This window comes from Rhinolophus ferrumequinum, chromosome 10, assembly GCF_004115265.2.
Source record: "Rhinolophus ferrumequinum isolate MPI-CBG mRhiFer1 chromosome 10, mRhiFer1_v1.p, whole genome shotgun sequence".
Classification (NCBI taxonomy): domain Eukaryota; kingdom Metazoa; phylum Chordata; class Mammalia; order Chiroptera; family Rhinolophidae; genus Rhinolophus; species Rhinolophus ferrumequinum.
In genome coordinates this window covers 55,103,909-55,129,312 of record NC_046293.1, presented here as the reverse complement: position 1 = coordinate 55,129,312, position 25,404 = coordinate 55,103,909, and the positions used below count along the sequence as shown (strand labels likewise).

The 25,404-nt window shown below is 37.9% G+C and overlaps 2 protein-coding genes across 2 annotated transcripts; both read right to left on the bottom strand.

Annotated features, from left to right (window-relative positions):
* Positions 1-442: 442 nt before the first annotated feature.
* On the bottom strand, positions 443-1,021 carry LOC117028829 (olfactory receptor 6C76-like). Its single transcript, XM_033117689.1, has one exon. It carries the CDS (start codon positions 1,019-1,021, stop codon positions 443-445), a length of 579 nt encoding a protein of 192 aa, XP_032973580.1.
* An 8,933-nt stretch (positions 1,022-9,954) lies between these two features.
* On the bottom strand, positions 9,955-10,884 carry LOC117029014 (olfactory receptor 6C4-like). Its single transcript, XM_033117977.1, has one exon. It carries the CDS (start codon positions 10,882-10,884, stop codon positions 9,955-9,957), a length of 930 nt encoding a protein of 309 aa, XP_032973868.1.
* Between the last annotated feature and the right edge of the window lie 14,520 nt (positions 10,885-25,404).

The following is a 25,404-nucleotide window of genomic DNA, read 5'->3' as shown; positions in this document are numbered from 1 at the left end:
ACCAGTTAATGGGCTTGAAGGCAAATCCCCCTCAGTCATGCCTTTAGATGAGGCCACAGCCCTGGCCTCATCAGCTTGACTATAACCTCATGAAAGACCTTTAGCTAGAGTTATTCAGCTAAATCAACACCTAGATTCCTGGCTTATTGAAACTATGAGATAATAATTGTTTGTTGTTTTAAGTTGTTAGGTTTTGGGGTCAATTCATTAAGCAACAATAGATACCTAACACAGATTCTGGTACCTGGAAGTGGGGTGCTTCTATAACAAATGCCTAAAATATGGAAATGGCTTTGGGACTAGGGAGTGGGAGGAAGCTCGAAAAGCTTTACGGATTTGGAAGAGACTATAAGTGAAAGCTTAACCTTGAAAATACTTTTTGTAGATTTTTTTGGACTCTGGGGAGGCATTCATGTTTCCGTGATAGGTGCCTGTAGGGTTATTATTTATTTTGGAGCCACACCACTTTTCTGAGCAGGTCTTTCACTACCTGCTTAACTTGTAGGTTCCTGAGAGTATAAATGAAGGGGTTCAAGAATCGGACAATGATTGTATAGATTAGAGACACTCCTTTGTTGAGATAGATCCCCTTGCCTGGAGAGGGCTTGACATACATGAAGAAACAGTTGCCATAGCACATGGTGACCACAATGATGTGGGAGGAACAGGTGGAGAAAGCCTTCTTTCTCTCCAGGACAGAGGGGATCCTGTCAATTGTCCGGATGATCTGGGTAATCAGCACCAAAGTGCTGAGCAGTGCTACCAAGGCCAAGGTAAAACCCACCATGTCCAGCACCTTTGGCCCACTGCAGACCACCTCCACTAGAGGTAGATAGTCATAGAAGAAGTGGTTGACGTGGGTACCATAGAATGGAAGCTGACTGCTCAGGACGGCAGGCATGATGATGGAGAACCCTGTCAGCCAGCAGGTGAGGATGAGCTGTGAGCAGACTCTGCTGCTCATGAGGATGGGGTGGGGGTCGGGGGGCTGGCAGAGGGCCATGTACCAGTCGTAGGCCATGGCTGTGAGGAGAAAGAACTCTGGCTCCCAGGAAGATGTGGAAAAAGTCCTGAGCAATGCAGTGAGCAAAGCTGATGGTCTTGGTCCCCATGGCAATGTTGAGCAACATCTTGGGCACAATGACAGTCTGGAACCAAATTTCTAAGCAGGACAGATTCTGGAGAAAGAAGTACATAGGGGTCTGCAGGTGGGAGTCCAGCAAGATCAAAGCTGATGATGGCCAGGTTTCCAGAGACAGTCATGAGGTAAGCAAGCAGCAGGAACAGGAAAACTGCCACCTGAAGCTCTCTGGTGTTTGTCAGGCCTTGGAGGAAGAACTCAGTCCCTATAGTGTGATTGGCCATTGTGGATCTGAGATCCTTTCCAGAAACATGCAAGCCTGGGCAGATAGAAGCATCAGAAATTAGGATAAAGAGGAGGAATTTTCGCCTCAAGCCCATTATTCCTTTACCTGTCTGCTGCCTCCCCATGGACTCAAAGAGGCAGAGCAGAAGCTCCCGGAGGCTCTTCCCTAGTCAGAAAAGTCACTTCTTTCAGAATCTTTAAGGAATTATTGAATGTTAGTGACTTTCTTCTCTTCCTCCCTTCTTTCCTCCCTCTTTTCTTTATTCTTTCCTCCTTTTTCCTCTGAAAAAACCTGCAAAGAATTCTCTGCTGCTCCCCTAGTCCTCTTTAAGAACTGGCAAATACCAATTCATCCTTCAAAATCCAGCTTAAGTGTGACCTGTTATATGAATCCTTTCCTGTAAACCCTAGGCTGAATTAACTGCTTCCTCCCGGCTCCCATAACATATAGTTTGTGCCTCTGTTATATTTCCATAGCGCCAGTTATATAGGACAGAGACTGTCTTTCTTGTTTGTCACGGCCCGCATGACCAGGAGGGCTCGGCCTGAGGGGGAAAGGTGAGGAGATTGAGAAAAGACACAGAGACAGGAAAGCTGGGTTCGGGAGGTCCACCGTCCACGGATGGCGGAGCAGTGGCCCAGTCTTTATTTCACACCCAGTTTTTATACAGTCTTAGAATAGTTATCTATACAAACAAGTATAAGCAGAACAAGCAGGCTTTCCATAGGGATGACCTTGCAGCTGCAAGGCCCTTATCAGCTTACAGCCCACACCCTACATGGAACATTGCTGAGGCGGGGGTTCCCATGGGAATGACCTTGCAGGTGCAAGGCCTTTGTCAGCTCACAGCCCGCTCCCCACACTTGTTAGACCACAAACACCTTGAGCCCGAGACTGTGTTTTCGTTTATCTGTGTATCTTAGCATTTACCTTTCCTTTCTTAGCAGAGGCACTGGTCTTCTCAGATCTGTATTCACAACAAAACTTCCTACTTCCTAAAGCATTGCTCGCATGTGTAGCATGTAATTTTGGACTAAGAAGCCATTTCCATAACCTTGCTGTTTGCTTACATTGAGCCCATATTAAAAATTGCCTGAAATTTGCATTTAGTTAGTAAGTTACCTGAAAATAAGGAACATCTCACTCATTTTTGGTCATATCCCTTTTTGTTTCCCCCCAGTTTTATTGAGGTATAACTGACAAGTAAAATTGTAAGATATTTAAAGTGTACAATGTGATGAATTGCTATGTGTATACATTTTGAAAGAATTCCCTCTGTCCAGTTAATTAACATCTCTATCACCTTACGTATTAACCTTTTTTTTTTGTGTGAGAACATTTAAGTTCTATTCTCTTAGCAAATTTCAGTTATACAGTATAGTATTTTCAACTATAGTCGCCTTGTTATACATTAGATCCTCAGAACTTATTCATCTTATAACTGAAAATTTGTACCCTTTTGCCAACCTCTTCTATTTTCCCTACCCCCAGCCCCTGGCAACCACCATTCTAGTCTCTGTTACTATGAATTTGACTTTTTATTTGGATTCCACATATAAGTGATATCATAGAGTATTTATCTTTCTTTGGCTTATTTCCTTAGTATAATACCCTCCAGTTTCATCTGTGATATTGCAAATGGCAGAATTTCCTTCTTTTTTGAAACTGAATAGTATTCCATTGTGTATATCACATTTTCTTTATGCATTCATCTGTTGATAGAGACTTAGATTGCTTCCATATCTTGGCTATTATGAACAATGTTGCAATGAACGTGGGTATACAGATATCCCTTCGAGATACTGATTTTGTTTCCTTTGGCTATATACCCAGAAGAAAAATTGCTGGATCATCTGGTAGTCTATTTTTAACTTATTGAGGAACCTTTACACTGTTTTCCGTAGTGGCTGTACCAGTTTACATTGCCACAAATAGTGTACAAATGTTCCCTTTTCCTTACCAGCACTTGTTAGCTTTTGTCTTTTGTTAATAAGCACCCTGATGGGTATAAGATGATATCTCATTGTGGTTTTTATTTGCATTTCCCTGATGATTAGGGATGTTGGCATCTTTTCATATACCTGTTGACCATTTGTATATCTTTTTGGAAAGATGTCTATTCAGGTGCTCAGACCCCTTTCTCACACTGATCCCTGGGGCCTGGTGTATGGTAGTTATCTGTAAAGATTGCTAGGGTGGTACTGACAAGAAGTGAAATATACTTTGGGATTTATTGCACCAATGTTTTGATGAGGAAGGTAAACCCCACAGAAGTTAACTATTGGCCTATGGCCATTATAAGAATCTAAAAATTAAGTGGAAGCCATGTGAATGCTTCCTTGCCATGATCAGATTCTCTGAGGATCTCAGCCTTGTTATTTTACTGAGTAGAAAGGGGATTATTACCTAGAGAGAAATCTATGAAATTCTTATGAATGATTGATTTTCTCTCCTTTTTGTTTGGGACCAATGGCTCAGGAACTCCATGGTCCTCGCCATTGGTCTTTAAATGTAGGGGCACCTTCATCATGGGGTGTGCCAGAGTATGGGAAGGAGAGATGAGAGCCTTTCAGTTGTACCTTATTTCATAAAAGTGAAGATACAAGTCAATGTGAGATACACTATTATTTTATGTGTCATTACGAAAGAAAAGATGCTACCTACTAGCTAGACTATGACATTATGCTATGATACCACTGATCATAAGATGACTTCCGGTTTCAGAGATGTTGAAATGTATTCTTTTTTTAATTAAAAAAATTAAAAAAAAATTTTAATTACAGTTGACAATGATATATTAGTTTCAGGCATATAGCATAGTGAATAGACATTTATATACTGTATGAAGTGATCACCCCAGTACGTCTAGAGCCCACCTGACAGTATATATAGTTATTACAATATTATCGGCTATATTCCCTTTGCTGTACTTCAGATCCCTGTTTTATAACTGGAAATTTGTACTTCTTAATCCCTTTGTCTTTTCACCCATCTTCCCAAACTTCCTTCAATCTGGCAACCATCAATTTGTTCTCTATATCTATGAATTTGTTTCTGTTTTGTTTGTTCATTTATTTGGTTTTTTTAGATTCCACATATGAATGAAATCATATGGTATTTGTCTTTCTCTGTCTGACTTATTTAACTTAGCATAATACCTTCTAGGTCCATCCATGTTGTCACAAATGGCAAGATTTCATTCTTTTTTTATGGCTGAGTAATATTCCATTGTATGTATATGTGTGTGTATATACCACATCTTCTTTATCCATTCATCTGTTGATGGACCAACTTGATGAACTATGGAATTTATCTTTAGCTCATTCAATGGTTCTGTTGTTGTGTATGTTTTAAAATAGAAACTATACGTTTATACAGCAGTGCATGTAAATAATTTAAAAATTAATTAATATACACATATATTGGGGATACTTCCTCAACTTCAATTTTTACTGATGGGATGTATAATTAAAAAAGTTTAGAGCATTCTTGCCTGTCTCCCTTCCCATAGCCAGACAATGTTTGTAGAGAGGTCTATCTTCTCTTTGGGGAGAAGAACGATTCTTTAGCCTCATTTTTTTTTTTTTTTAAGGTTTCTGAGTCTGTTGTTTTCTCAGAATGAGCACAGGAGAGCTTCCAGGGGCAGTGTAGAGTTCACCTAGTGATTCAGAAACCTTGGGCATGGGTCATTTCTGGGGCCTGGCAAGGGAAGCTGTACGATGGTTTGTTCTCTGGGAACTAGCCTCAGGAACTCACCAGCCCAGGGACAACATGAGCTGCTCCGGTCTCTGGTGTTCCCCCAAAGATGGAGCAGAGAGTGTATAAGCTTGAATGTCTACCGTGTTTCCCCGAAAATAAGACCGGGTCTTATATTAACTTTTACTCCAAAAGATGCATTAGGGCTTATGTTCAGGGGATGTCATCCTGAAAAATCATGCTAGGGCTTATTTTCAGGAAAACACGGTATGCGGTTTCATGAAAAGAGCTCAGACTTGCATCAAAATGTGGAGCAACTCTGTAGAAATAATCACAGGGTTACATTTCCATAGAATTCTTGTTTTGACTCATTCTGCATTTCTCTCTGGATATCTGCCCCTTCAGCAGCAACAATCTTAAAACATAGCTATCCAAAGACAAAATTCTGTTGTTCAGTCAATATCCAAACCATGCAGCAGAAGGGTCAGAGAGACTCTGAGATGAGGATGGAAGCTTGTGCTATGGCCTATAGTCTCCCCCCTGGAATCTAAGGTTCTGAAGTTTTGGGTCGCGTAAGAGTTTTCTGAGCAGATTCCATCCAATGAAAAGGGACATTTGATTTATAGACTCTTTCATCACAGACTCAGGGGATTGATTCTGGGGGAAAAAGCAAATGGTGCTCAGGAGAATCTGTGTTCAGAATTCACTAATGAGCCTTGGATATAGTTGTTCTGGCTAGAAGTGGTAAGCAGGACACTTTGTGAAAAATCCCTGAGCAAAATGACAAAATATTTACCTAAGAACTTGCTTCTAAGTGAGGATTTGTGTTGCTGTCAGTTGTTAGTAATGCAGTTGTCAATAGATGTTGAATAAATATTTTTGAGAACAGATAAGTAAGTTGGAAGGCACCAAAGACAACTGTATTAACCTTATAATTTTGGCTGGTCAAACATCTATAAATATCCAGCCTACTCAACAATTTTAATTTGGTTTTCAATTCTGTTGCTAAAATATTATGTTTAGGTATGGCATTATATATGGGTACCTCTACATGGTGCAAATGTGAGATGCTACTATATCAGAAGTCAGAAAGCTTAGATTCTAGTTGTGGTTCTGCTATTAATACTGGGGTCTTGGATAATTTTTTCCCTAGTCTTAATTTTTCAGTTTCTAACAGCACTTTAAAACTGATAGGGGCATGGTGTAAATTAGATGTCTTTTTATTTGTCTTAATTTCAATGTTTTTAAGCTTCAAGAAGCTTCCCTATATTTCTCATATTCTAGAATATTGTGAAAAAGTTTCTGCTCCCCCTTTCTATATCCTTCATGATCCCATTTGAAATTCCAGACTCCCTTTTGCCTACCCACCCTGGAGCTATGTGTAGACTCTTGGGAATTAATGGAAATGACCTCGGGGTGGCACAACAATTTATCAATAAGTCTCTGCAGGCACAGAAGAACACCTTGTTGTCTCTGCCCCAGGAAAATGGCCTCAGGGATGTTGTTCTTATGGGACCAGCTACATGTCTACTTGTTTCATATAGAAAGAAGCCAGAGAAGCCCAGGCACAAGTAACTCATCAAACATTTAAAAATATAATACTAAAAACCAAGCACACACTTACATTTCAAATATAGCATAGGACTATATGTAAACTGTTATATTTCTTCAAGTTGCATTCGTTTTTTATATTATAGACTTCTTTTATTTATCATACAGTCTAACCACCACGCAGATAAAATCTCATTACAAAGAAGCACTTATTGTGGGACTGAAGCCTCACAATGAGATTGACCTGGGGACCCTTAGAATAAGTTGGTTTCTATTATTTCCTGGAATTGGCCAGAGAGGGGGCCCAAGGAAAAAATATATTTGGTTGTTGGGATGAGCTGGCAATGATTCCACTATTCATGTTCTGCCCATGCAATGAAGTGACGAAAAAACCAATTAAATCATCACTCTGGTCATCTGAAACTGTTCTGACTGAAGGCAAAGATCTGAGAGACTGAGAATCTATTGCTACAGAGCAATTTAATGGTGATGAAGAAGTCCAGGGTGTGTGGCAGAGGGGCTTGTTCTTCCCCCAATGGATATCTTTCTGAAGGGTGCCTGGGGATTAAGAAATTGCATTTTTCAGGTTAGGATGTTATTAATTAACGAGGTATGGGTAGCCTTGAGAAAGGAACAAACAGAGTTCTTAAGTTAATCAGTGAGGGGAGAAACAAGGAGAAAACAGATGAATATCAGGATGGATCTAACTGCAAACAAAGTCTAGTTACAGGTGGCTGGCTAGATAGCAAGCTACGTGGTGAGTTAAACTGCAAGCTAGCTTAGTGTAACTGTGTTATAAATTCCCTGAATTTCACCCTTACAATTGCTGATAGGTTTATAACCAGAATATGAACTCAGCTGGGGTGGAGAAATAAAATATTGAGTTAAAGCAGGGAGATAAACTGCAGAAAGACTATATAGCTACCATTTTATTGTTTCTTACTTTTCCCCTCTGCTTTTGAAGTTCCAGAGAATTCTTCTATACTTTATCAGATTATAGCTAATCTGAACATTAATATACATATATGTATGTTTCAAGGAATAACTGAAGAATAAGCTTTGGTTCCCAAATCTGTATGGGCAAAAGAGTCTATGGACATAAGCAGAATAATTTTAATATAGGGAAAGGGCATGAGGACTATTTTTACAAAAGAAGAAACTAGGAGGTTGGATTCCAGGACTGCTGGCTCCGTGCTGCAAGACAGAACTCAGGCAGACGTTAATCAATGACACAGAACAAACCATCCAAAGGCTATTAAGCACAGAGATTACATTATGGCCATTCCTGGAGTTAAGCCTACTACAAACAAGACACAGGTGTGCCTTACAAAAGTTAAAGATAAACCTGCCCCTATTCTTCTTGCATCTTACAGAAGTTAAAGGTAAACTTACCATTGGTCTTCTTTCTTCCTTTCCCCTATACCAAGAACATTTTCCATGGAAACAGAAAACACATATAAACTCTAGTCCGGGGGATAAGGGGGTCTATCTTCCACTAGCGACTAGAGACCACCATCTCTCTGTGGGGTGGCCTTTCCTTTCTTCTTATTTACTCTCTGCTAAATAAACTTATGTTCACTTTGAACTCTGTATTGGCTCATGTTTGAATTCTTTCCTATGTGAAGCCAAGAAACTTCTTAGCCCGGGGCTTGAGTCCCCTCTCTGGCGGATTTGTCCCTTGCCAGCATCATCTTGAGCAGAGGCCATGAGAGTTCATATATGAGGGGGAAAACGGGTGGTAGAAGAGGGTAAAGTGGATCAAATATATGGTGATGGAAGGAGAATTGACTTTTGGGTTGTAAACACACAATGCAATATATGGATGGTGTATTATACAATTGTACACTTGAATGCTATATAATTTTACTAACCAATGTCACCCCAATAAATTTAATAAAAAAATGACATGTTTGGAACATTTATATTTAATGTAATTATTATATGTTTGGATTTATGTCCATCATTATTTATTTACTGTTTGTTTCTTTTGTTTGAGTTTCTCTGTTTCCCTTTACATGCTTACTTTTGAGTTATTTGAATTTTTTTGTATTTCACTTCAATTCATGTATTTTTTGACTATATCTTTGTTTAATTTTTTTGAAGTCAACTCTGTAGGAATTACAATTATACATGCTTAACTTTTCCCAGTCCATTTAGAATCAAGTTTGTACTACTTTAAATGAAATGTAGACAGTTTAGCATCATATAGGTTTCTTTCTCTGCCTTCCCACTTTAACTACTCTTTAAAAAAACAATTCTTAAAACATTTGAATGATGTTTCCTATGGCATCCTTAGGCAACCCTTTCACTCTCAGCCTCCTCAGGTTCATATACAAAGTACGTCCCCTAAAGCTCAGGAACCTTCATAGAGACCTGCAGATTTTGACTATTGCCAACGTGGCTCAAGATTCCTACTCCTCTAAATCTTCCCTTGAGAGCAGATTGGATATCCACTGTGTTAGGGATACCCCTGGGAATAGTTTTCATTCCAATTTCATGACTGGAAGGAGAGATAGAGTCAGAAATATCAACCCTACAACTGGAAATTCTTTTTGTATTAAGTATCTGAAAAAGAGACAGTTTTAAAGACATCAGAGCAAGAAGGATAAGAAAGAAAATTGGCTCAAACTTGAGAAACGATGGTCTCTATTGCAAGAATAGAGCTTTAATGCAAGATGTAATTACTAGCCTCTTTGGGGAAGTGGCTAGTATTTCTGATAATATGTTTGGATAACTTTCTTAAAGACTTTGATAAAATTACAAGCCCCATTTGTAAAGCTAAACTTTACCAGTAAGCCCAGGACTGTCAGTCTTGTGACAACCCTAGTAATTTTATCCAGATATTCCTTTCCTTTTTTGTATTCAGACTACCAATGTTATCTAGCTACATATTTTTTCCTATAAAAATTTATTTACTAAGGGATTATATCTATATTTATTTTTTATCATATTAGAAATTAAACTAAGAACTTAAAAAAATCTCTACATTAATTTGTTTTAAATAACTGTAATAAACATTTTGTACAAGCAATATATTTTTATTTAAAATAACTATAGTCTCAAAAAATGAGAAGAGTGGTATTATTTCATATTTTGGTAAATTTTTAAAAAGTCTGGCTCAAAAATCTATTTACTAGAAAGAAATATTTAAACTGGTTTTTGGGCAGATTTCCCCCTCATTGGTAAGTTTGAAATATAACTTCAAAGTCTCTTCATGAAATTCATCTGAGATGTCGCTTTAATAAAGAGAGTGTTAGAGAAGCTCTCTCTTTATTTTCCTGGGGAGGAACTTCATGAATATTGTTCAGATTTTCCTTTGAGTTTGAGGTCTTTACATTCATTAAAGACTCATAATCTTTCTGGCCACATCCTTGAAGGCTTGTTTCACTTGTTTATTTCTCAGAGTGTAAATGAATGGGTTCAATAAAGGGGCCACTGAGGTATTGAGCACAGCTACTCCCTTATTGAAGGGAACTCCCTCTTTTGCTGAGGGTTTTATGTACATGAAGATGCAGCTGCCATAAGAGAGGGAGATGACAATGATGTGGGAAGAACATGTGGAAAAGGCCTTTTTCCTTTGTTGAGCAGAGGGGATCTTCAGAATGGCCCAGATGATGTTTGTGTAGGAGAGACTCACCAGCACGAGGGTGACCACCAAGGTCATAATTGCTAAGATAAAGTCAACCAGCTCCAGGAGTCTTGTGTCTGAGCAAGATATTTCTATGAGGGGTCCATAATCACAATAATAATGATTCAGGAGGTTGGAGGCACAGAAATCCAGCTGACTGGTCAGGATGATTGGGGACACGATGATGAGGAATCCACCTAGCCAAGAGCAGAGAACCAGCAGCATACAGACCCTGCTATTCATGATGGTCGTGTAATGCAGGGGTTTGCAGATGGCCACGTAGCGGTCGTAAGACATGGCTGCCAGAAGATAAAACTCTGTGGCGCCAAGGAATATGGCAAAGAAATACTGAGTGAGGCAGCCGGCAAAGCTGATGCTCTTGTTCCCAGTTGAGATGCTAAACAGCAGCCTAGGAGTAAAAGTGGTTGTAAAGGAAATTTCTAAAAAGGAGAAGTTCCGGAGGAAGAAATACATGGGAGTCTGGAGGTGGGAGTCCAGTAACGTGAGGGTGATGATTGTCAGGTTTCCAATGATGCTGAATATGTAGGCGAGGAAGAGAAGTATGAAGATTACCAGCTGAATCTCCGGGATGTCTGTTAGTCCCAGCAGAATGAATTCTGTCAGAAAGGTTTGGTTTTTCATTGTTAACCTTTGCAGTCTAGGAAGGTACAAAGGAAAGAAATCAGTGATGAGAACGGAAGGAATGCTCAGAAACCTTCAGGAGAGGCTAAGGTTTTCCCGTTGAATGGGTTCAAATGCCTTTTTTCTCATCAATTTGACTCAAATGAGATGTTTCTATTGGATAGAGGCTTCATAAATTCCCATATAAGGAGGATTTTTCTCCATGTCTCCTTTAAAGGCTCTGTATGTACTTTCCTAGTCTACCTTCTAATCCAATGTCTAAGTTATCATTTTCTCCATTTTCTACTTTTATTTTCTCTTTGAACATTGACTCTACTTTTGATCTTTTCTTATTCCCTGCTAATTTGGCAGTGATATCTCATTTCCATCACTCTCTTGGTCTCAGTGAGAGAAGAAGTGCTAATTGTGTTAGTTCACATTTGAGGGGCTTTTAGGGGGAATCAGCAATACTATTACAACTGTGGTAACCAAAGAGGTCCACAACTTCTCTTCAATTGTTTTGAATTTGTGGATTTGTAACTAATATCATCAGTCTCTAAATCTTTGCTGCCAGTGTCTGCTTTCCCTCAGGTCCCAGTTCTCCTTTCTTAGATGGGTTTAACAGAGAAACATAACAGATGGCATCTCACCAATCAGATTCCTGCTTTCATTTTTTCCCATATTCATGTTTATTAATAAATATATAATTTTGCTCTGGCTAGAAAAATATAGCTGAAATCAAAAGTTGCAAGCCTCATTTAGGAGTTTCTAATGAAGAATTTGAATGACTAAGGGGCTATTTACACCATAATTTTACAATTGGAGTAATTATTTTTTTGTTTATAGATAAGGAACAGGTTTCTGCATATTTACATAGCTATTACAATGAAATTTAACTTAGATTTTAAATTTATTTAATTTCTCCACAGTTGTCACATCCTCAAAGCCATTCTCAGTAGGTAACTAACTTACATTTTATTAATAATTAGTAAAATTTCTTCTGGCATAATCTTCCTCTTTACCTTTCTTTTTTTCAAGACATTTCTGCCCTACTCATCTTCTCATACCTCTGTTCAAAAGAGTAGATGACTCCTCTTGTGTCAAAGGTCAGTCCCTTTTTGACTCTTGAAAATAGAAACAAGTAATAAACATTTTTACCATCTTCTAAATTAAGAAGCATTTCATGTATTGTTTTACTTGGTTATAACTACAATAATAATAAATAATAACCATCATTAACTGATAACTTACTATGTGCCCAGCCTTGCCATTGTTTTATTTGATTCCCAAAATAACCATTTGAAATAGGCACTGTTACTATCCCCATTTTGTAGAAGAGGAAACTGAGGTTTGGAGCAATTGATAAATTGTTCCAATTCCCACAGCCAGTATATTGTGGATTCTGACCTGGTGCCACCTAACTCCATAGTTTGCACACTTAACTGCCATGTTGTGTTGATTTTCCATCCTCACTCAGAGGCAGTGTGATTATGCCTATTGTCTCAACCTTACAATAAGATAATGTGGATTAACAATACTGCGAGGATAATAATGATGATGGTGATGGTGAAACTGAGGCTCGGAAAATTAAAGTGATTTGGCCAAGAACACACAGCTAGCAAATTCTTCTGATTCTACAATAGGCATTGTAGACTAAACTTGCTTCTTTATTTGTTAACAAATTTATTAAATGATGATTGCATATTTTAAAAAAAAATTTTTGCATCTTTATATTTTGCCTCTACATTGTCTTTGATTTTCTTCTTCTGTTATCTTCTTAATTTCTTCCTTTAGCCAATGGCTCCTTCCTAATTTTTCCTCCTTTCTCTGGACTCTAATGATGCATGTCTTACACTGGCTGTTCTTCTTTCCTTTAAAGACACATTCTTTACAAGTTGCTTGCCTGCTCTAGTTTCCAAACCAGTGAAGCAATCCTGTCCTGCACCTATCTCATGCTGCCTCTCAAATATTTCTAGGTCTGAAGTCTTGTTTAATTTTCAGTCCTGTATCTTTAATTCTCTATAATGCACTTTCTTTTGGATATTTTCCTTCAAATTAACCTTACTATATTAACAACAGTGTATTGTATGATTCCATTTGGGTTAAAAAATTATATAAAAATATGAAAATAATATATGATATAAAACTATCTTTCTATGTGCATATATAGTCACATATATCTGGAAAAATAAATTGTTAACAATGTTACTTCTATGGAATTAGATGGGGAAGTGGGGGACACTTTTCACTTATGTGAAAAGCATAAGTTATTTTATTTTTTTAAGGAAGGCGCAGCTCACAGTGGCCCATGCGGGGACCGAACTGGCAACCTTGGTGTTATAAGTACCACACTCTAACCAACTGAGCTAATTGGCCACCCCATAAGTAATTTTTTAATTAAAAAACCTCACAGTTGCATGATTTTGTGTTCACAGCCAGGTAACATTCATATAACTATAAGGTGAGAATATACTTACACTTGACTTTCAGGGCAGTGCTATGGGATTTTATCCATACATGTCCATGGATGAATCACAATTTACAAGTCAGATGTGGAGGAAAAGTGGCATAAAATTGAACTTGTTTGCTTGCCCACCAGTACTTATTGACCTAATTATTCACAAAAGTTTACAAACTTATGAAAATTTAGTAGGAAAAATCCTATTGATCCTGTTATATATAAACTGGGTTGTCATTTGCCAGTTATTTCCATGTTAATTTAAAATGCACCCTGGCAAGTAAGTAATCCTTTGAGATGTGATTTATTTAAGTTAAGCAATATTTACTGTAGTGATAATAAAAGCACCCTCCCTTCAAAGTCTTATTTCCTCTGTTCTGACTAGTTTGAGCCAGGACATATGCTGCTTCTGATTTTATACCAGAATGAAACATATTTTAAATGTTCTATTGAAAGAGACCTCAGGATAATCAGTGAGGAAAGAAATAAAAGATCCCAGGAGGCCCACATTCAGAACATGCTAACAATCCCTGTTTGTTAAGAACTCTGGAATTGAACTTTTAATAAGAGATTGGGGAAGAAGTCTAAAGAGACACTGAGGGAGTTAACGGGAGAACATCAGTCAGTACCATAAAAAGGCCTTGTAAAAGCTGCAGTAATGATAATGATTAAAAATAATCACAGGAAAATAGAACAACACATGATTTTTTGAGCAGCTTACTATGTGCTGGGAATAATGCTAAACAATATGCCTTTATTATCTTAAGTACAGTGCTAGATAATACATATTAATTATTTGCTTACTGTTCATAACACTATATGCCTCCTAAAAAGCAAGATAGTAGCTGTTAGGGCATTTGCCTTCTGCTGCTGTGGCGATTTTACATTGGTCAAGTAACATGAGCTATGAAGAGGGTTTAGCATTTTCCCCATTACTGCCTTTCCCTTCTCATTAGTATTTTGTGCCCTCATAACACAGAGGAGGTCATGTGTCCTTCCTCTATTTCCTCTATAAGGCTTGAAAACCCCTCCTCCACTTGTTCCCAACACTCCTGCTCAAAACTTTTCAAATCCGTACGCTCTCAATCTCTAAATCTTTACATGGAACTGGTAATTGTCATGTGGCTCCTTAAGAGCTATCAAGTAAGAAGAATGTCCTTTACAAAAGAATTTTCAGATTGGATGCAGCAGAGGAATATGGTCTTAGAGGGACCATTGATTGGCTTCAGCCAAGACGCTATATGATACGACATTAATTTTCAACCTATGTTTGGTGAGAGGAGTGTTTCTATTAGGGTGGCTCCTAGACAATCAGGCTGTGATTAAGAAGCTTTACCTTCAGCTACCTCTATGAACAGTCTCTCCCCCTGTTCCCAGTTTGGCTTTAGACAGAGAGACCTGATGGATGAATATGGCAAGTATGGATTTTTGAGAAAGCTAATGTGATATAACAATATAGTATACAAAGCTCTTTAGGAAAAACAAACATAGTCCTGAGAGATTACTGGAGGGCAATAATACATACATCAGGACAATAGATGTATAGGGAAAAGGCAAGAGAGATGGTGTAACAGAACAAGAACAGTATAATTTGCAGAAGAAGGGATTAATGCAATCTAGTCCAGAGCTTCAGGGGAGAGAGCATTTATTTGTGGGTAATCCTTGGTTTCTGGAGGCTAGACAAAGAGATAATTTTGTGGTACACATAATAGATATTATTTTCCTCCCAGTTCACACCTCTTTTTGAGAGAACTTGGTAAGAGGAGAATGAACTAGGTATAGACATGAGTCAAACTGAGCTAATTATATTCTCCTTTTTGGAATTTGGAGTTAGGAAGAGAATCTGGGGTGGTAAATTGTGAGTGGTCAAGCTAAAAGGCAATATGTATGTTATAAATAAATAAATATATATACATATATATATGTATATACATATATATGTGTATATATATACATATGTGTGTGTGTATATATATATATACTTCTATATACTATATACTATAAATACTATAGTATACTATATATACTATAAATACTTCTCTGTAAGAAATGTTGTGGGACAGCATCTGGTAAATAAGGTTTGCCCATGCATGATAATGCTGAGCTGGGAAAAGAAATCCATACCAGAATGAAGGTCTATTCCAGTGAAGGCAATTGCTGCCTCCACTACAGTAGAAAAGATCCTGTGCAATTAACTGAGTAGTTGGTGGTTGATTGCATATGGAATGAGCAGGTGCCGTGGCACAGGACTGGCTTTGGTTTTCGCTTTTAGAAGATTGGATACAGCAGTGACAGTGGTCATATCAGTCTTGGTGAGGAAAGGCTCATGAATAATCTGTAGTCCTCTCATCATGGCTGCTTTGTTTCTGAGTTCATTGAGCAAGTGTTAGAGTGGTGGGAAAGAGGTTGACTCTCATCCACAGAAAAAGTCAGCTTGTCTGCCAAATTTTTGATAGCTGTGTGCTGTGTGCATGTTTGCTGAAGAAGACTTATAGTGAGCACTCATATTCATAGAGTATGTGAATATCCTCAACTTTAGTCACATTATGAGAGGTCTATCTTTATTTCTTTACTCCAAACCTCCTGGTTAACCAATTCTCCACTTTTTTTTTTTCATTCTAAGTCCCCGATTATATAGACAAGCTATTATCCTCTAATTGCTAAATGGCATGGATCTATACCTATAGACATCTCTCCTTTCAGACAAAGTGGACAACTATTTATATTAAGATTATGTTGGTTAAATGAGAAACAAAAACTCATAGACACAGACAATAGTTTAGTGGTTACCAGAGGGTAAGGGGGGCGAGGGGTGGTAGGTGAGGGTAAATGGGGTCAAATATATGGTGATGGTAGGAGAACTGACTCTGGGTGGTGAACACACAATGTGATTTATAGATGATATAATATAGAATTGTACACCTGAAATCTATGTAACTTCACTAACAATTATCACCCCAATAAACTTTAATTAAAAAAAAAAATTCTGTTGGTGGGGACAGTTTCCCTTCCCAACTGCTTTTCAGGCCAAGCCTCAGTAGGACGGTAATGCCATAGTAGTCCACTTCTGGCTGATGTCAGTATATTGCACAGAGCCATCTGAGAAGAAGGCTTTATTTTTTCTTCCTTAGTCGACTAATCACTGGAATGCCTCCCCCACCCCAACCCCAATGAAGTTTAATGTGTGGCTTGATGAAGAAGAGGCATTGGAGGAAGAGTTAATGTATTGGGAATGTGAGGCTCCTACGTGTTTCCCTGAAAATAAGACTGGGTCTTATATTAAGTTTTGCTCCAAAAGACGCATTAGGGCTTATGTTCAGGGCATGTCCTCCTGAAAAATCATGCTAGGGCTTATTTTCCAGTTAGGTCTTATTTTCGGGGAAACATGGTACTTGTGCAAATTTCTTCTGCCTTTAGGGTCCGTCTGTATGAGCTTCATCTTGTATGTCCCATCTCCTCTTGAAAATGGGATATCTCTAGACACTTCCATTTTTATGACTTAGTGAATATTTAACACTCACTTCATGTGAATAGTTCAAGATAAGTGTTTTCAGGTTGCCCCATGAATAGACATTTATTTCTCAAAACACTTATTTCTCAAAAGGACAAGTTACTTGCTAAAGATGGCATGGGTTTATCTCACAGGGACTTACCCACTGAGGTGTGCCACAAATTCCACACAGCATCCTGATTTGCCACAGATACTTTGAGTGCATTTAAATCCAGAGTCATAAGGACTCTACTTGTGTAGAAATTTGGGCTATCTGGAGAGCTTTCTCTTATTATGAGCAGTTTTATAAATTATTTGATAAATGGGCCAGAATAGCATTTTCAAATGTGGTGTATATTACCTCTCAAAGGTGGTGTATTGGACCTCTTGTTTAGTAATATGTACAGGTGTGAATGCAGTCATTTTTATTTCACTTTGAAGGTATATCTTGATACACCCTAAGGTGTCTGGAATCCCAGAAACTTCACTGAGGAAGCAGGGAGCTATGGTGTCTTGGAATTTATCTTCCTTCCTTTGCAAGCATGTGTTTTGCCATGGAATCCAGCTATTCTTGTTGCTTAGGTCCTGTTGTCCTCAATATAACAGACCAATGTGAAGTTTTGTGAGCTGGTGTGTCTAGTAACCAGTTACTACTGTGTAACAACCAACCACAAAATCTCAGTATCTTAGCAAGAAAAAACATCTATTTCTCTTTACATCTTTAGGTTGGCTTGGGGTTAGCTGAACTCAATTTGGTTCAGCTGGGTGACTATACTTTAAGCTGTGGGTCTGGCTGGGCTTGGCTCTTTTGGTGGGTTCATGTCATGTCTACTCCATATGTATTCATTCTGGTGTCCAAGGCTAAGGAACAATAGCTACTCAGGGGAATCTCCTAACTTGGGGATGTCCAAGGTGCAAAAAGGCAGTGGGAATACACATGGAGTCTTAAAGCCTAGGCTTGGAACTGGTACACTGTCCGTTGGCCAAAACAAGCAACATGGCCAAGCGCATATTCAAGAGGCAGGATAGTATACTTCAATTTTAGTGGGAGGAGCTATAAAGGTATCTGGCAAAGGTTGTGAATACTAAAGGGTAAAGAGTTAGAGACAGTGATTTATCACAGTGAGCTAATCATGGACTCTTGTCTGGGAATTTGAAATTGATAACCAGAAATTAAATCTTAGATGGAAACTCAGCTATTTTTTTTTTTTTAAGATTTTATTGGGGAAGGGGAACAGGACTTTATTGGGGAACACTGTGTACTTCCAGGCCTTTTTTCCAAGTCAAGTTGTTGTCCTTTCAGTCTTAGTTGTGGAGGGCGCAGCTCAGCTCCAGCTCCAGTTGCTGTTTTCTAGTTGCAGGGGCACAGCCCACCATCCCTTGCAGGAGTTGAGGAATCGAACTGGCAACCTTGTGGTTGAGAGGATGCGCTCCAACCCACTGAGCCATCCGGGAGCTCAGCGGCAGCTCAGCTCAAGGTGCCGTGTTCAATCTTAGTTGCAGTGGCCGGGGCCCACCATCCCTTGCAGAACTCGAGGAGTTGAACTGGCAACCCTGTGGTTGAGAGCCCACTGGCCCATGTGGGAATCGAACCAGCAGCCTTTGGAGTAAGGAGCACGGAGCTCCAACCACCTGAGCCACTGGGCCAGCCAAAAAGTCACCTATTTTTAACCTACCAATTTTTAACATGCACTGATATATTTTTTTTATGTTTTAAAACCAACTTTATTGAGATATTATTTATGTTTGATATACTGCATTCATTTCAAGTATACAACCCAGTGTATACACCTGTGAAACCACTGCCACAATCATGTTAGAGCCTATTTCTTTTTGCTCCTTTTCTGTCCCTCTCTCCTGATGTCAGAGGGATAATGGATGGGGGGAGGGGGGTTGACACAGTGTGACGGATATAAATGATAAATGTCTAAGTTTTACTTTGTTTTGTGCACCTGCACTGATGATTTTTGCCTGAATTAATTATTACTATGATGATTGTCAATGGTGATTTTTAAATTTCATTTTTTCTTCTATATTTATTGGCATCCGATGGCAAGGTAGAGCTTTCTGTTCTCTTTCATTTATTTACTCCTTCATTTACTTATTTGTGATATAATGAACTCCTACTTTACTCAAGGGTTATAGTCCATTAGTCATTATTCATTCTGATACTCAAATTACCCCAGATTTGGTCAGTAGGAGCCCCTGTAAGCTGGTTCCTGTGACTTTTTGACATCCCTTCAATATTCTTTGGGAACTTTCTTATTTTATAACACAAGATGTCGTAGCTTACTTGTATTTTTTTCTTCATTTGGCCTGAAATCAGTTATTCTCCAAAGAGCCCTAATATTTTTTGGTGCAGAATGGTTTTTAGAAACCAAGATTTGGGTGCTTCACATGCTAGGTGTTCTCATTGCTACCAGAGTGTCACGGCTCATAATAGACAGAGCTAGGAAATATATGTATTTACACACACATACACACACACACACATACAAACACACACACACACGTATATTCATAGCTGGTCCTCTCTCTTTCCATTCATGTATATTAAGCACCATGAATTCACATCAACACCTCCAGTTCTAACACAACACCACTCGATTAATTCCAGCCCTCCACTTTTTATATTTGTAACTCAATCTCCTGACAGTGAGAATCCTGGATCGTATTATTTTCAATATATTCACTTAATTACTCAGTCCCTCTGTATGTAACCGATCTCTTCGCTGGTTGAAAGCCCAGCTCTAGACATGCTGCCCCCTTCTCTAAATTATTTCTTACTCTGTCAAAGTTTATGATATTTGGAGTGTAAGATTCAGGAAGGCAAGAGCAATCAATGTGTGTGGTGAATGTCTAAAGTGAAACTAGTTTGTGTGATAGGACATATTATTATTCAAAAATCTTTATTTTCTCTAGCTGGGTATTATAATTCTCTACCCTATTGACATCAGGCTTGACTGAATGACTTGCTTTAATTAACCTTAATTAATTAAATGTGAGTGGAAACGCTGTGAATTACTTTGGGGCAGACGCTTTAAGAGCCCACATGGAGTCCACCATTTGCCTTTCATCTCAGGACAGCAATGTTCCAGATAGAAGCTTCTTCATTAGTTTAGACACTTGAATGAAAATAATGTGCAGTAGAGCTTCAGCTGTTCCACAACGGACATGCATGCATAATGAACAAGAAATAAAGCTTTGGCTTTGTAAGCCTCTGAGATTCGAGGTGTTTGTTATTGCAGCATAATATATGTATTCAGACTGATGTGTCTGGATTTGTATGTTGGAGTCGAGGGAGAATTGTGATACTCATTGCACTGAAAATGTGATCACTATGGGTAGTATGGACATTTTAACAATATTAATTTTTCCAATCTGTGAACACAATATCTTTTCATCTATTTGTGTCTTCTTCAATTTCTTTGATCAATGTCATAATTTTTAGTGTACAGATCTTTCACTTCCTTGGCTAAATTTATCCCTAAATATTTTATGTTTTTAATGCTGTTGTAAATGGGATTGTTTTCCTAATTACTCTTTCATGAAACTGATTTTTGTAAGTTGATTTTGTATGCTGCATACACACACACACACACACACACACACACGTATATTCATAGCTGGTCCTCTATCTTTCCGTTCATATATATTAAGCACCATGAGTTCACATCAACACCTCCAGTTCTAACGCAACACCACTAGATTCATTCCAGCCCTCCAGCTGAAGTGAGTCTCTTTTAGACAGTATATAGTTGTGTCTTTTTTCTTTTCCCATTCAGCGGTGTTATGCCTTTTGATTTTTTTAAAAAAGTTTATTGGAGTGACAATTGTTAATAAAGTTACATAGATTTCACGTGTACTGAATTTGTTGATTAGTTCTGACAGTTTTTTGGTGGAGTCTTTAGGGTTTTCTATTATATATATATAAGATAATGTCATCTGCAAACAGAGATCATTTAACTTCTTCCTTTCCAATTTGGATACCTTTTATTTCTTTTTCTTGCCTAACTGATTTGGCTAGAACTTCCAGTACCATGTTGAATAGGGGTGGTGAGAGTAGGCACCACTTACTGTCTTGTTCCTAATCTTAGAGTAAAAACTTTCAACCTTTCACTGAGTATGATGTTAGCCGTGGGCTTGTCATATATGGCTTTTATTATGTTAGAGTATGTTCTTTCTATACCTGCTTTGTTGAGAGTTTTTATTATGAAAGGATGTTATATTTTGTAAAATACTTTTTCTGCATCCATTGAGATGATTATATGATATTTATTCTTCATTATGTTAATGTGATATATCACATTTATTGATTGGCTTATGTTGAACCCTCTGTACATCCCTGAGATAGATTCCACTGTCCTTATCTGGCTTTGGTATCATTGTAATGCTGACCTTGTAATATGAATTTGGAGTGTCCTATCCTTGTCAATGTTTTGTAAGACTTTGAGAAGGATTGGTATTAATTCTTCTTTAAATGTTTGGTAGAATCTACTAATTAAGCCATCTGGTCCTGGGCTTTTCTTTATTGGGAGGTTTTTGATTACTGATCCAGTCTCCTTACTTATTATTGGTCTATTCAGATTTTCTATTTCTTCATGATTCAGTCTTGATTGATTGTATGTTGCGAGGAATTTGTCCATTTCTTCTAGGTTTTCTAATTTGTCGGCATGTAATTGGTCATAGTAGTCTCTCATAATCTTTTGTATTTGTGAGGTATCAGTTGTAATGTCTCCTCTTTCATTTATAATTTTATTTATTTGAGCCCTCTTTTTTTTTCTTGGTTAGTGTAGGTAAAGTTTTGTCAATTTTGTTTACCTTTTCTAAAAAACCAGTCCTTAGTTTTGTTAATTTTTCTATTGATTTTTTTGGTTTCCATTTGATTTCTTTCTGCTCTGATCTTTGATATTTCCTTCCTTCTGCTAACTTTGGGCTTCGTTTGTTAGTTTTTTAGTTCCTTGAGGTGTAATGTTAGTTTTTTTATGTGAGATCTTTTTTTTTTCTTTTTCCTAATGTATTTGTTTACAGCTATAAGATTTCCTCTTAGAATTGCTTGGCTGCGTCCTGTAAGTTTTGGTATATTGTGTTTCCATTTTCTTTGTCTCTATATATTTTCTGATTTCCTCTTTGATCCATTGGTTGTTCAGGAGTATATTGTTTAATTTCTATGTATCAGTGAATTTTATAGCTTTTCTGTTGTTGATTTCTAGTTTCATACCATTGTGTTCAGAAAAGATAACTTGATATAGTTGCCATCCTCTGGAATTTGTTGAGACTTGTTTTGTGGCCTAACATGACCAATCCTAGAAACTGTTTTGTGTGCACTTGAGAAGAACGTATATTCTGCTGCTGTTAGGTGAAATATTTTGTATGTGTCCGTTAGGTCTATTTGTTCTATAGCGTTGTTCAAATCTGCTATTTCCCTATTGATGCTCTTCCTGGATTATCTATCTATTGTTGAAAGTGGCGTATTGAAGACCTTAAACTATTATTGTATTGCTGTTTATTTCTTCCTTCAGTTCTGTTAATATTTGCTTTATATATTTATGTGCTCTGATGTTGGGTGCATATGTATTTATAATTATTATATCCTCTTGATGACTTGACCTCTGTTTCTTGTCAGAGTTTTTCACTTAAAGTCTATTTTGTCTTATATAAGTATAGCTACCCCTGTCCTCTTTTGGTGTTCATTGCATGGAAGATATATTTCCATCCCATCACTTTGAGTCTATGTGTGTGTCCTTAAAGCTGAAGTGAGTCTCTTTTAGGCAGTATATAGTTGTGTCTTTTTTCTTTTCCCATTCAGGGCTGGTATGCCTTTTGAATTTTTTTTTAAATTAAAGTTTATTGGGGTGACAATTGTTAATAAAGTTACATAGATTTCAGGTGTACAGTTCTGTAATACATCATCTATACATCACATTTTGTGTTCAACACACAGAGTCAGTTCTCTTTCCATCACCATACATTTGATCCCTTTTACCCTCATCTACCACGCCCCTGTCCCCTTCCCCTATAGTAACGACTGAACTATTGTCTGTGTCTATGAGTTTTTGTTTCTTCATTTGTTTGTCTTGTTCTTTTTTTGTTTTCAGTTTCATACACCACATATCAGTGAAATCATATGGTTCTCAACTTTTTCTGTCTGACTTATTTTGCTTAGCATTGTAATCTCAAGATCCATCCATGTTGTCACAAGTGGTACTATTTCATCTTTTCTTTTATAAATTTTATTGGGGAATATTGGGGAACAACATGTTTCTCCAGGGCCCATCAGCTCCAAGTCATTGTCCTTTAATCTAGTTATGGAGGGCGCAGCTCAGCTCCAAGTCCAGTTGCCATTTTCAATCTTTAGTTGCAGGGGACACAGTTCGATCCCATGTGGGAAGTGAACTGACAACCTTGTTGTTGAGCGCTTGCTCTCTAACTCACTGAGCCATCTGGCCGCCCCTCTGGAAGTTCAGTGGCAGTTCATTGTCTTCAATCTAGTTGTGGAGGGCACAGCTCACTGGCCCATATGGGAATCGAACGAGCAACCCTGTTGTTCAGAGCTTGCATTCTAACCAACTGAGCCATCCGACCGCCCATATTTAATCTTTTCTTGTGGCAGAATAGTAACCCATTGTGTATATATACCACTACCACTACTACTCCTACTACTACTACTACTACTACTACTACTACTACTACTACTACTACTTCTTCTTCTTCTTCTTCTTCTTCTTCTTCTTCTTCTTCTTCTTCTTCTTCTTCTTCTTCTTCTTCTTCTTCTTCTTCTTGTCTTCTTCTTCTTTAAAGATTTTATTGGGGAAGGGGAATAAGACTTTATTGGGGAACAGTGTGTACTTCCAGGACTTCTTTTTCCAAGTCAAGTTGTTGTCCTTTCAATCTTAATTGTGGAGGGCGCAGCCCAGCTCCAGGTCCAGTTGCCATTGCTGGTTGCAGGGGGCGGAGCCCACCATCCCTTGCAGGACTCAAGGAGTTGAATCGGCAACCTTGTGGTTGAGAGCCCACAGGCCTGTGTGGGAATCGAACAGGCAGCCTTCAGAGTTAGGAGCATGGAGCTCCAACCACCTGAGCCACTGGGCAGGCCCTATACCACAACTTCTTTATCCATTCATCTACTGAAGGACACTTTGGTTGTTTCTATGTCTTGGCTACCATAAATAAAGCTGCAGTGAACACTGGAGCACATATATCTTTATGGATAAATGTTTTCAAATTTTTTTGGTAGATACCCAGGAGAGGGATTGCTGGGTCATATGGTAATTCTATTCTTAATTGTTTGAGGAACCTCCACACTGCCTTCCATAGCAGCTGCACCAATCTGCATTCCCACCAACAGTTATGAGGGTTCCTTTTTCTCCACAGCCTCTCTAGCACTTGTTGCTATTTGTCTTGATGATAGCCATTCTAACTTGTGTGACGTGATAGCTCATTGTGGTTTTTATTTGCATTTCTCTGATGATTAGTGGTGTTGAGCATTTTTTTTCATACGTCTATTGGCTACTTTTATGTCCTCTTTGGAGAAATGTCTCTTCAGGTCCTCTGCCCATTTTTTAAGTTGGATTGTTTGTTTTTTGTTGTTGAGTTTTATGAGTTCCTTATATATTTTGGATATCAGCCCCTTATTGGAGACATTGTTTGCAAAAATCTTCTCCCATTTGGTTGGTTGCCTCTTTATTTTTTCAATAGATATTTTTGCTGTGCAGAAGCTTTTTAATTTGATACAGTCCATTTCATTTATTTTAGCTTTTACTTCCCTTGCTTTTGGACTAAAATTCATAAAATGCTCTTTGAACTCAAGTTCTACAAGTTTAGCAGCCTTTTGATTAAAGAATTTAATCCATTAAGATTTAAAGTAATCAGTGCTAGGTAAGGACTTAATAATGCATCTTTTTTTTTTTAACTTTCCCCCCCATTTTTTATTAGTTTCAGATGCATAAAACAATGTAATAGTTAGACATTTATCATTTGTATCCCTCACACAGTGACAACCCCCACCATCCACTATCCCTCTGACATTGCACACAGACATTACATTTCCACTGTCTCTATTCCTAATGCTGTACTCTGCTTCTTGTAAATATATATATGTATATATTTATTTATTTATGTAATTATAGTTGGCATTCATTATTGTTCAACTTCAGCTTCATGTGTACAGTACAGTGATCAGGCATCTACATCATCCCTGAGGTGGTCTCCCTAATGAGACAAGTGTCCATCAGATACCCTACAAAATCTTTACAACGTTATTGATTACATACCCCAAAATTGACTTTCGTTTCCCCGTGGCAATCTTGTGGTTACCGACTGTGCTTATGAATTGTTTTCTGATTGTTTTGCCATTCTCTGCTTCTTTTTTCTCTTGTTCTTTTCCTTTGTGAATGATGATTTTCCATAGTGGCATGTTTTGATTCCCTTCTGTTTGTATTTTAGTGTATCTACTGTAGATTTTTCCTTTGTGGTCACCATAAGTTTTAAATAAAACATCTTATAGGTATAAAGGTCTATTTTAAACTAATAACAACTTAACTTTGATCACATACAAGAACTCTACCCTTTTACTCCCCCCTGACATTTTATG

Coding starts and splice junctions, on each gene's coding strand:
- LOC117028829 (XM_033117689.1), bottom strand. CDS start 1,021: ATGGCCTACGACTGGTACATGGCCCTCTGCCAGCCCCCCGACCCCCAC.
- LOC117029014 (XM_033117977.1), bottom strand. CDS start 10,884: ATGAAAAACCAAACCTTTCTGACAGAATTCATTCTGCTGGGACTAACA.